General features: G+C 36.9%; 1 protein-coding gene across 1 annotated transcript in view; it reads left to right on the top strand.

The window, feature by feature from the left end:
- rap1ab (RAP1A, member of RAS oncogene family b) overlaps nucleotides 1-6,543 on the top strand; it is a 56,655-nt gene extending 50,112 nt beyond the window's left edge. Inside the window, exons 6-8 of the mRNA XM_079844348.1 lie at nucleotides 4,717-4,860; nucleotides 4,967-5,079; nucleotides 5,443-6,543. Of these exons, the coding sequence (XP_079700474.1) occupies nucleotides 4,717-4,860; nucleotides 4,967-5,056 (234 nt within the window). The 3' untranslated portion in view covers nucleotides 5,057-5,079; nucleotides 5,443-6,543. The remainder of the gene's footprint in view (nucleotides 1-4,716; nucleotides 4,861-4,966; nucleotides 5,080-5,442) is intronic.
- Nucleotides 6,544-13,647: the final 7,104 nt, after the last annotated feature.

Consider the following 13,647-nt stretch of genomic DNA (forward strand, 5'->3'; position numbering starts at 1 on the left):
TGAGCACGCACTGACTGAAGACCGTCTCTCAGTTTAAAATTGTTTGAATTTATAAATTTGCATGATATAAAACTGCACTGTGCATCTCGCTTGCAGAGCAAAAGCAATGTGGATACTAGGATTTGCTCGTTTTGAGAGAGAGAGAGAGAGAGAGAGAGAGAGAGAGAGAGAGAGAGAGAGAGAGAGAGAGAGAGAGAGAGAGAGAGAGAGAGAGAGAGAGAGAGAGAGAGAGAGAGAGAGAGAGAGAGAGAGAGAGAGAGAGAGAGAGAGAGAGAGAGAGAGAGAGAGAGAGAGAGAGAGAGAGAGAGAGAGAGAGAGAGAGAGAGAGAGAGAGAGAGAGAGAGAGAGAGAGAGAGAGAGAGAGAGAGAGAGAGAGACGTGGTACAGCCTTGAATCACTAACACTGTGAAATTACGTCTCACAGAAAGTTTTAAAATTACTGATTTAATTACTGATTTGCTCTGATAATGTGTTTGGTTTCAACCTACATGCTAGTGCATATATGTTCCGTACCATCGGTACTTGCGGTACTGTAGAAAACAAGTACCATCAGGATTTTAAAATGTTGATACCAACTTGGTACCGAAGTATCGGTTCTCATGACATCCCTAAATAGAAGGTAATTATATGAACTCAACATGGGTTAAGGTTAGGTTTAGGATTAGTACCCACCGTATTTTCTGTAAAAAATCACATTGAGTCAATTTTTCATTTCAGTCAATATCAATATATGTAAAATCTTTATTTATTTCCAGTTTAAAGGCAGATTTTTGGTCCTGAGTAAAAGATGTAGAAACCAGACAGTTAATTGTGATTTTATCAGAACATGACAATGACACTTGCCAAGCAGATGAACATGCTGACTGTATTCGCCCATGTATTGTCATGTTGACTGGCACAGCTCCTACTGTTTAAAATGAGCCTTTAAATAGGCTGTGATGTTAGCGATGCTAGAAATTATGCTATGCACATGTATATTTTGTGCGCTTTGCATGCTTACCGTATAATTGCATTTTATAAGTTTCTTTGGAATAAGTTGCAGCATGGTTTCAGATCCATATACTGTACATATTAGTTTTACTGTTTGAAAAAAAACAAACAATGCATAACGTGCATATTAAGTGTTAACCGGTAAAATGTAGCGCTCTAGGAAAAAGCATTCTCTCAAACACTTACTTGTCATTTCTTAATATTATTAAAGTAAGAGTCTTGTTACATTTATATCCAATTACATGCTATGTGTTTACAGTTGCTGGTCTCGTGCTTAGTTACTACACACTAGGGATGCACCGAATATTCGGCCACCGAAAATTTTCGGCCGAAAATGGCCCAAAAGTGCATTTTCGGTTTTCGGCCGAAAGACTTTTATCACCGAAACAACATGGCCGAAATTTTGTGATGACGTAAACAGAAACCGCGACCTGCACGTGCTTGTCTGAAGCGGCATGTCTGCGGTGTGGACGTATTTCAGTATATCTGAGAAACACCCACGTCTGCTCCAGCGAGAGCTAGTGTTCAGTGCAGCTGTAGTGCAGGCTGCAGCAGCTCATGTTCTCGATGAGAAGAGGACCAGACTTCACTGTGAAACCCAACGGTTTCCCAATGCAATATTTAACAGTGGGCATGTTTTAAGCACGGAACACACTTCAATCCGAGTTCCCACACCAACATCGATCAACATGCATCACGAAATTCAAACGATAAATGCCGTTTTGACGCTCTTTAATGTGGCATCACTGATCACATCACAGTTCAAGCGGCGGCGCGCGCGTGAACGCGGTCATCTGTGAGCGCGATCGATCATCTCTTCATTAAGAATAAACATGAACGAACATCTAAGATGTGTTGAGGATACACTACAACTTACTGTCACGTTTCATATGTGGTGTAATCGCTCAATCAGTGTTTCAACGGCGAAAAGACGTCAATATAACTGCTGTAAACCAAACTGTCATGTAACTTTAGCATCAGGCAGTCATTCAGTGTCCACAAAATTTTATTCACTAAAGTAAATCAACTCTTTCACTAAATATATGCTCTATATTAGCCGTTATATTCATTATATTCTACTTAACATAGTGATGTCTTGATTATTTCATGCATGTTAAATAAACCTGTCATGAAAATGACAGACACTGTGTATATAATGATTATATTTCAACAACCAATTGGATAAAAAACTATTTTATAATCAGATTTAGAAGTTATTGCAAAAAACTGCCTTATGTAAAGTTTACATGTTTGCGTACTATGTTATTTGAGTGTTGATTATTAGACCTAATGCACCTGTTCTGAATGCACTTTCTTGTAGTCCTACAGAGAAAATTTTTAAATGCACTAGACCTAAATGCACTTTGTTTTTATGAGAGAACATTTAATTTTAAAACCTTTCTGTAGGCCTGTAAATTATTATTTAATGCACAAATGAGTGGGGTCAAGTTAAACATTTTTGTTTGAATTTTATTTTATACTGTGCATTGTTGCAATGTGCTAAATAAATATTGGCATAATTTGTAATTGATTTATTCTTTGAAACTTTAATATTAATTTATGCAATTGCAATGTCTTGATTTTAGTAAAGTTAGTACACAGTCATAGCCATAAATGCAATGGTACTAATAATTGGCATAATTTCTTTCGGTGTTTCGGTTTTCGGTTTTCGGCCTTGGTTTCCTCTTTTTCGGTTTTCGGTTTCGGCCAAGAATTTTCATTTCGGTGCATCCCTACTACACACCTTACACCTAACTTATCGAAAATAAAATGTGCATTATTTTCATGATTAATTATGCTGTCTGACTAAAATGCTGCTGCTTCTGAACTTTGAAGGGCTTTTGATGTGTCTGCACATGCGAAATGGACAAATTCAATTATTGGTCAAAAGGTCCTGTGTCTTAGTGGGGTATTATTTGTAGACACTTGGTTTGTTGTAAGTGAACGTAAAGAGGTGGTTTTGGTGTTTTGACAACCTTTTAAATTTGGATGAATGTTCTTGTTTACATATCCATATGCTTTTTAATTAAGGATGCACCGAAATGAAAGTTTTAGGCCATAAAACTTATTTAATAATCAACTCCCAAATAGCTAAAACAGAGTTGTACAAACATTTACATTGCACATTAGGCTGTTTTTATGTCAACATTTTAATAACAGAATTGTTTCTACTCCAGTTTCATTTTGGTGTGTTGTAATGTATCTTTCAACATACCTTCTTATGTTCACCCATGTTTTTGTGGATTTAGTAAAGAGATGGGATGATTAGTTCACATGCGTTTGATCCATGCTGCCGCTTAAACTGAAGGTTACAGTGATCTGTCACGCTATATTTAAGAGCACCAACACGACATTTAGGGACAGATTTACTAAACCGGGCAAATTAGCGTGAGGGTGCAATTCCATAAATGCGCCGATGGGACGGGAAAGTTCATAGACTACGCCACGCATGATCTAGTAGTTCACAGATCTGTCCAGCATTTGTAAAGACTGGGCTTAAGATCGATGGTGTTTTCATTGGGCAGCGATGGGGAGAGCCTAAGCAATCTATACTTAGCTTGTCAATAGTCTAGTGACTACAATTAACTGCCTAAGTTTGGATTGACTTTCATTTGGATAATGGCACTCAAATTCAATAAATCAAATTAATTTGTATTTACAGTGAAACCTTGGAAACCAAGATTATTTGCATTATTCTTAATTCCCACATGCTGATAACTGATGTTACAAATACCAGAAGAATGTCATATTTTGTGACTATACTAATTGTAAAGTGGTCATATGCTTTTTTTAATGTTTTACTTTTCCTTTAGTGTGTAATGTATCTGTTTCTGCATGTATAAAGGTATACACGGGGCAACTTTTTGAGCAATGTTGCTGTCAACGGGCAACCAGGTGAGACACAGGGCCCATGACCGATCTAGAGTATCAAAAAAATTGTTGACCATTCTCAATGGGAACGTGCCCAAGTAACATTGCTCGGCAACATTACTAAAAAAAGTTGCCCCATGTATCATCACCTTAAGATCTGCAAAGTTAAAAAAATCATAGTGTCCCACAAAGGGATTTATTCTATCTAATAAAGAACACTGGTGTTGGGCGATTATGCTCCATAGTCATGGTGACGAACAACAATGCCGTTTTTGCCTTGGATTAAACAACAACTGTATAAGAATGATCTGTCTCTTTTATAACTAGCACTCTTGACAATTTGTGAATAGATCACCTAGCAATTCAATGTTTTGTTTTAAAAACATTTAAAAACATTTAATTTAAATACATTTTAATTTAATTGAGTCCTCAATCCTCATACGTGCACATCAGTGTCATAAGTGTGGTTAAGCATGACGTCATTAGGAAATTTGGGAAGGTAAATTAATTATTACTAATATTAATGTAATAATAATACTTGCCAGATGATAATAACAATAATTTAATACAATAATGGGGGGGAAACCCAATTATCGTCAAATTATCGGCTATCTTGTACAAAGTACAGTATCTTGTGTTACAGATAATGCACAAGTAGTTCACTGGTGGGTTCACTAAAATAGCGATGTAACTTGGCATTCTTCATCTTCGCTGGTCTAATAAACAGACAAAAATGTCACAAAACTACAATATGTTCATAAATGTTGCATGTTTAGTGTCCATGGCCAAATGATAGATCCACATAATTGCCATTTGTTTATCTATTAATTTTTTTCTCCTTCTCTCCGACGATAGGTGCCAATGATCCTGGTGGGTAATAAGTGTGATCTGGAGGATGAGAGGGTGGTGGGGAAAGAACAGGGGCAAAATCTGGCCCGGCAGTGGAATAACTGTGCCTTTCTAGAGTCCTCCGCCAAATCAAAGATCAACGTCCTTGATGTGAGCATGTTTAATATACTTGCTTGACATGTTCCCCATTCAGAACATACTCCAGTAGTTTCATGTTCATTTAGTACTTCATGAATATATTTTTTGCACATTGCAGATCTTCTATGACTTGGTCAGACAAATTAACAGGAAAACACCGGTGGAAAAGAAGAAAGCAAAAAAGAAATCCAATTGTGTCCTCCTGTAGAGCCAGCAGCAGCTCTGTGCCAGGTCTGTCATGTCACTGTTACATCGTTCATTTATGAATATACAACCCCATTTCTTGAAAAGTCGGGACATTTTGTAAAGTGACCTTCAATCCCTTAGATGACATTGCATGAGAAACTGTCCTGCTTCTGTGTTAAAGGGATAGTTCACCCAAAAATGAAAACTCTGTCATCTACTCACCCTCAAGTTGTTCCAAACCTGTATGAATTTCTTTCTTCTTCTGAACACAACTCTTGATTGTTTACCAAACTTGTCCACTAAAGGGCAGCAGTTGCTCAGTCTATAGCAGTTAACCTAATGTATGTTGGCCTTGTGAAAGTAAATGCTTTCAATAGGATTTAATATGTATTTGTTTTCTCTCTGCAGAATGCTGTAATGAAAAACTGTTAGCTTGTTTGGATCATGCCAGCATTCCCATCCTCAATGAGTGATTCAATGGAAAAGCTGACTGACTGACTCAAAACAGCTCCGGAGATGGCAAGCGAGAGCACCAGTCACAACTTTCTTTATATCCCCTTTATGTTGGCAGAAAAATTTGAGGAAAAACTCAATTTCCCATAAGCAATTTCAGTAGAACTGAAAACAGCTCAACATTTCCCTGACCTTCTGGATTTTTTACATCACTGACCATGTGGCTGATGAAGAAATTAAACCTTATATTAACATGATAGTACAAATGAACCAAATAAGACAACTTTTCAGTTGCCACATAATACCTTGGGATTGAAAATCTGGTGGCAATATTTAAAATCCTTCAACTTCCTCTAAAAACCCATTGGATAAATCTGTTCAGAAACTTGACCGAGACGGAGGAGAAAATTCACCACAAATGTTTTTAACTTTTTTCCCCCCATAAACTCTTGAACTCTGTGCTTCAATGGCCTCATCTGTTGAAAAAGCCGGACGAGAAATCAGTTAACAGTATGTTTTACTGAATTGTTCAGTTAACAGTATTGTTCAGTTAACAGTATTAATTTGCGCAATACTGCATGTTCAAGGACATGGAGGATGACAACGTTCAATATCCATTTATCAGCATGACCATCTTTAAGTGTAGATGTTGTAAATGATGTCTAGTTCAATTGTTTCTAATCATAAGTTGTACTTCCATTCTTGGTACAATGTTTAAATGTCTATAGATGACAAACATGTATATAAATATTGTTTTGCTGGCAACTATGGACACACTCATCAGAAAGTACTGCCCCATTCCCAATGTGACAATATTTTGTATTCAGTCACTTGGTTTTCCTAGCTCATATATCATATTCTAATGCCATTCTGTTTCATAAAGACTGTTTCAGAAGTAAACGGGCCTTTTATAGTGTAAAAAGTGGGGGAAGGAACGATCGATTTCTATGCCTATCGAGACTGAAATATATTGTACTAAACCAATTATTTCCTTGTGTTTTTCTGTCAAAAGATGGTCTGGCTTTTAAGATTATTAAATTTTAGTACCTTTTCATTATTTCTGCTGTTTTTGTTGATTATTGGTTTATCTGTCATCTTTAACAAGATTATTTTCCCTCTTTCCTGGTATGTTCTTACAGAGCTCTTTTATCAGATCGATGGAACTGTCTGTTTTTTTTCCAGTCTGACCAAAAATGTAAAAATTCTCCAGGGGATTCATCTCACTCTTGGTATTCTGATGTCTAACCTTTAGCTTTTTCTGGACACATCACATAAAACCCAATTAGACACAAACCATGTGACACCCCACAATTTTACATGGCAAAAGTGGTATCAACCTGAGGCCTTGTAAATTCCTACTATAATCAATGGTAATATGGAAGAAAATGTGAACATAGCTATAGACTTACAAGAGTGTGTCTGCTTCCCGAACAAGGCTAGGAAGACTGTAAGTAACTTAGTAAAGTGCTCCATGACCTGAGCTGGGTGTGTCCAATGGGGGAAACTTTGGTGGGGAGGGTCCATAAACAATTTGAAAACCCCTGACCTACAGGTGCTGGTCATATAATTAGAATATCATCAAAAAGTTGATTTATTTCACTAATTCCATTTATATATATATATATATATATATATATATATATATATATATATATATATATATATATATATATATATATATATAATCCGTATATTATATTAATGCATTACACACAGACTGATATATTTCAAATGTTTATTTCTTTTAATTTTGATGATTATAACTGACAACTAAGGAAAATCTCAAATTCAGTGTCTCAGAAAATTTGAATATTGTGAAAAGGTACAATATTGAAGACACCTGGTGCCACACTCTAATCAGCTAATTAACACAAAACACCTGCAACGGCCTTTAAATGGTCTCTCAGTCTAGTTCTGTAGGCTACACAATCATGGGGAAGACTGCTGACTTGACAGTTGTCCAAAAGACGACCATTGACACCTTGCAAAAGGAGGGCAAGACACAAAAGGTCATTGCAAAAGAGGCTGGCTGTTCACAGAGCTCTGTGTCCTAGCACATTAATAGAGAGGCGAAGGGAAGGAAAAGATGTGGTAGAAAAAAGTGCACAAGCAATAGGGATAACCGCACCCTGGAGAGGATTGTGAAACAAAACCCATTAAAAAAATGTGGGGGAGATTCACAAAGAGTGGACTGCAGCTGGAGTCAGTAGGTGCGTTTACATGGAGCACTGTAATAGGTTTAAAAGTCCAATCCGAATGAAAATGCTCCATATAAACACCTCAATCGGAATAAAAATGGCCAAACCGAATGAAATTGTAATCGGTTTGAGAGGGGTGGGATAAACCTTTTCATGAACCGATCAAACGAAAAATTCCATCATGTAAACGACCTGATCCGATTACTGTGAGTGTACGTCTTTCTGTGATGTGACGTATAGCGCGCATGCCTCCACAACTGAAGAGCGCACGCCGCGCTCACACCAGGCTTATGTTGACAAGAGAGGAAAGTTAATTTTTCTGAGGTATTAAACTTTTTATTTCTTAACATGTTATGAACATGATGTTGGAATAATGACACAGACATAGCCTGGCTACACCATCTCATCTTGACAGCGTTTGTCCTAGGCTTCAACTGCGCCTGACAGAAGAATTATTTTTTCTGAGGTGATTCTTACACTTTACAACAAATAATGAATAGCTTTTAAAAAACTGTATAAGTCCTGGTGGCCGTTGAGAGTTGCCATTGCAACGGGGAACATTCAAGCTGCTGGAGAGGACGTGTCGACATTTCTCTCGGTTTCTCGTAAGTTATAAAAAAAAAAGTTAAACAACTGCTTCAAATTGGTTAAGTAACATTACCCACAGTCTACTTTAATTACATTTGTTAATATTTATACCTTTGTGATTATGGTATCTTTCCTTAATCATCTGAAATATATCTATGCGTTTAGTACTACTTTGCGGAGCACGTCTTGAATGCTTTCATTCTTGTTTCACCGTACATCCTATGTTTTTAATAATTTGGGTGTATTTTGTAGTTAATTTTGCGTTTTTCAAAATAAATGAATTTAATTAATTCGATTCCGCATTCATCATTCAAAGCTGTTGAAATAGCCATTGTATAGGACATATATTAGTTTAAACTACTGCATGTCCGCCCACAGAAAAATAAATAAATATAAAAATTACCAACACAGAACTATTGATCCACGATACTAACGTTACAAATCTGATGCGGCAGACAAACTGTGTGCGCATGTCACAAAATGATTCCGACTGAAAGTCACCACATGTAAACACCAGATCGGTTTAGATAACGTCTCATGTAAACAGTCCACCGAATCTTTCAATCGGAATGATTTTAATCGGAATGACAAAAAAGTGCGCATGTAAACGTGGCTAGTGCTTCAAGAACCATTACGCACAGACGTATGCAAGACTGGGTTTCAGCTGTCGTATTCCTTGTGTCAAGCCACTCTTGAACAACAGACAGCGTCAGAAGCGTCTCGCCTGGGCTAAAGACAAAAAGGACTAGACTGCTGCTGAGTGGTCCAAAGTTGTTCTCTGATGAAAGAAAATTTTGCATTTCCTTTGGAAATCAGGGTCCCAGAGTGAAGAGAGGAGAGGCACACAATCCACATTGCTTGAGGTCCAGTGTTAAGTTTCCACAGTCAGTGATGGTTTGGGGTGCCATGTCATCTGCTGGTGTTGGTCCACTGTGTTTTCTGAGGTCCAAGGTCAACGCAGCCGTATACCAGGAAGTTTTAGAGCACTTCATGCTTCCTGCTGCTGACCAACTTTATGGAGATGCAGATTTCATTTTCCAACAGGACTGCACACAGTGCCAAAGCAACCAGTACCTGGTTTAAGGACCATGGTATCCCTGTTCTAAATTGGCCAGCAAACTCACCTGACCTAGATAGAAAATCTATGGGGTATTGTGAAGAGGAAGATGTGATATGCCAGACCCAACAATGCAGAAGACCTGAAGGCCACTATCAGAGCAACCTGGGTTCTCATAAAACCTGAGCAGTGCTGATCGACTCCATGCCATGCCGCATTGCCGCAGTAATTCAGGCAAAAGGAGCCCCAAATAAGTATTGAGTGCTGTACATGCTCATACTTTTCATGTTCATACTTTTCAGTTGGCCAAGATTTCTAAAAATCCTTTTTTTGTATTGGTCTTAAGTAATATTCTAATTTTCTGAGATACTGAATTTGGGATTTTCCTTAGTTGTCAGTTATAATCATCAAAATTTAAAGAAATAAACATTTGAAATATATCAGTCTGTGTGTAATGAATAAATATATAATATACAAGTTTCACTTTTTGAATGGAATTGGTGAAATAAATCAACTTTTTGATGATATTCTAATTATATGACCAGCACCTGTAATATATATATCAGTGCTATGCCAGAATTTATTCAAAAAATGTTTTGAATTGTGCACACTGCGTGATGTTTAAACTATTTTGAACTGTAGCCAAAGTCCAGACAAACAAGATATCATCTTGGTCAAGGAAGACATGTCATGTAACACTGAATCTTTATAGTTACGTAATCTGAGACCTATGTAAATAGGCCTAATTGTTCATTTCCATCAAATGTAATATTTGGCAAACCCGTTAGCGAAGTTGTGTAGACTCTCTGATTCATTTTCTCTTGCCCGGGTATGTTTTTCTGATGTGTTGACGCTTGACAGGAACTCTGCTTCCGCAACGGTTACGTATTTCTGGTTATTGTGTGAAAGGTCTATAAGACTATAACCCAGCAAACACAGCAACGTTGTAAAAACGTTTTTTTCACGTTGTGAAAAGGTCGTGATAACGTTTTTATCCTACGTATTTAATACGACAGATGTCGGGTTTTTTTCACGTTATAAAAACGTTTTTTTTTTCACAACGTTGCAGAAACGTATTTATAACGTTTTTATCACGTTACCACGTCTCCTTTCAACGTTGCAGAAACGTATTTATCACGTTACCACGTCTCCTTTCAACGTTGCAGAAACGTATTTATCACGTCCAAACTGTTCTTCACTTCACACATGTAATCAAAATGTTTTTACTGTTATCTTTGAAAAATTACTTTAATATAAAACAATATTATAACTACAGTAAGAGAAATAGATTAATTGGTATTTATAGATCTCTTTATAATTCGTCATAGGCTAGTCACAGGTTACAATATTTCTGTACATCTGAATATTCAGCTCATTGCTAACACTTTTTACATTTCACCTTACCTGTAGGGCGGACCTCTGGTTGTTGCCCATTTTATAAAACTACATTAATGTGGGAGGGGACTGTCCAGCAATGAGTTTCAGGTGCGGGTGTCTAATCATATGACTAAGGAAGCATAAATAGTAGTTGCAGCAGCAGATGGTTAGATTGGTATGGTGTTGAAGTTGTGCTCGACGTGCAGCCTCTTTACCCTTTCATAGAGGTATGTTGAATTAAACATGTGGTTTGCTTGCGTTGAATGCTCGCGCTTTGGTTGCACCATTTCATTCTTAAATGATCCCTTTCTTCTTTTAGGCTGACTTGAAGTTTTGCACTCTGTTTGGGAAGCGGGTCAAACATTTATTGCTGTAGTACCTTCAATGGGCTGACGGCTGTGCTGGAACCTTGAATAACTGGTAAATGCAGTATGTTTTATTAAAGCCGATCAGTTATGAGTTGATGCAATTAATACATACACGTTTCTTTGTCAACATCTGTGCTCTCTGTTTATAGCATCTTTTGTATCATGTTTGGGGATTGAGCGCTGAGATTGGATAACTGTGCTGCAGTTGTACTTTCGCTAAAGTATGTTTTGTTTGTTTTTCTTTTATTGCGGTTTTGTATTGACTTGTATTTAACATGTATCTTTTTCTGTTAAAGGGGCAGACCAGCCACTGTTTCTTGTGTATTTAAGTGTTCATTTTCGTGGGTTGTATTTTATCTTGATTCAATATTGAGTTGTATAAATTATAGTTCTTTTTGTTATTTGTTTTTTTTGTGTGGAATTGCTCTCCTTTTCTTCTGTTACAGTGCTAGTGGCTTTGTACAGGGCCGGGCCTGCATTTACACCTAACCTCCCTTGGTGTGGCTGATCTGGGTGGTGTGTGGCACTGCTGTGTGGTGTGTATTAGATGGTTGGCACTGAAACGGTGATTTAAAGATTACTTATTTGCGGTGTATGCTGTGGGTTTCTTCTGTTTTCTTCTTCTGTTTCTTACAGGTGGCAGGTGGTGCATGAGAGCAGGCCCGACCCTTCTTGCATTCTAGAGAGCTAATATCCAGATTTTATGGATATTTTACTACAGACATATTTTAACTGGTTTTAACCCTTTTTGATATCGCGATGTTATAATGAGAATAAAACTGATTATTGCCAAACTAGCTTTGTTGTTTATAATCCCACTATCTGTGAAAAGGCTCCTCCTGCCTTAAATAAGGAGGTGGCGTAGTCAGTTCTATGTTTACTACACTACATTAACATAAAGTACTAACTATACACAGTCACTCATTGTATTTATTCACACAATATAAGAAATATGATTAGGTCGTTCACAAAAAAAGAAAAATCTGTCATTTACTCATCCCTGCGTAAATCCAATGTAAACCTGTATGACTTTCTTTCCACTGTTGAACAAATGGAGGTGTTAATGTTAACCTTAGTCAGGAGATAAGCATAATGTTCCTTATTCACCATTCACTTTTTTTTAACCAAAGAAAGTGAATGGTGAATAAGGTCAGAAACATTAACTTTAAGGTCTAACAAAGTCACACAAGTTTGGAACAACAACAAAAGTGTTAAATTATAACACCTTTGTCATTGTTTGTAGAGATAATGTATAATTAAATTCCAGTACTTTCAAGGACCTTGAGATTTTTTTCAAAGACTACAATTAGCGCCCTCATTAATAATAACAGAAAATTCTTAACAGATAAATAAAACTACGCCAATAAAACAAAATGGTACAAATAAAGTACAGCAAATTTAAATAAGAACATTAACAAATAGAAAAATCCAAGAAATGTCAGTGCACAGATGTTATAACAGAAACTCATCTGTAAAATGTACATTTTCTCTTACAAATTATTTTATATCAATTGTTATAATAATTAAAATACAATTTATTATTTATAAACTTATTAATTAATATACATTACATATGTAAAGTTTATAATGGCTATTATTGTTCAATAAATATTTTATAATATTGGCATACTTGTAGCAGGTTACATTGTTATGCCAGTAGGTGGCAGCAAGGGGCTGTCTTATGAGTGAGTTAGTAAGTAAATCATTCATTCAATGCAGATTCATTCTGTTATAGTGCTGAATTCTGTGACCCTAGTTATAAGGTTAGGATTAGGGATGGGTTTAGTTGTAACAGTCAACTAGGGTCACATAATTTGGTAGGTCAGATTTCGGCACAACACCAGAAATCGGACGCTTCATTTCATAGAGATCATTGCATTTACTAAAGGCCTGTTCACACCGGGACGATTTTCGCACGCGTTTATCACCGACGTTTAACGCCTCGGGACTAAACAATGGGCGCCAATGTGAGTGTTCACACTGACGCGCAAAACGCCAGGCGTAAAAGCGTCATTTTTAAAAAAACGCCTCGGGTTCATTTTTTTATTTTGACGCGGCGCGTAAAAAACTGGCCGACCAATGAGATCGGCGCTTTTGTTCACATGCCTGGAGCTGCTGAAGTGACAGTAAAACACGACTTGGTGGCGCTCAAGCACAAAACTCTCTTGCCGAGCACACAATGACTACGTTTACATGGACAGCAGTAATCTAATTATTGACCTTACTCTGAATAAGGCAATAATCTGATTAAGGTATTTACATGAGTTGCTTTTAGAATATTACGTTCATGTTCCCGTTTTACATGTTACAGAACATAGTTTGATTAATGGTACGTCATTACGTCCCCATGCCACGCTACGCTGTCCGGGGTCCAATCATAGCGCGACTTTCGTGGTTTACCTGCGGGTGTCACTGTTGGACAGTGTGACTTTATAAAAACGAGTGATTTTTATACTTTTTTTATGATATTATGATATATATATATATATATATATAGTTTTATTTTTTGTAATATTAAATATTGTCTTTCAGGTTTTTTTAAGAGACACTGCCCATCTTGCCTCCTTCTTGA

This window comes from Gobio gobio (assembly GCF_949357685.1).
Source record: "Gobio gobio genome assembly, chromosome: 19".
NCBI lineage: Eukaryota > Metazoa > Chordata > Actinopteri > Cypriniformes > Gobionidae > Gobio > Gobio gobio.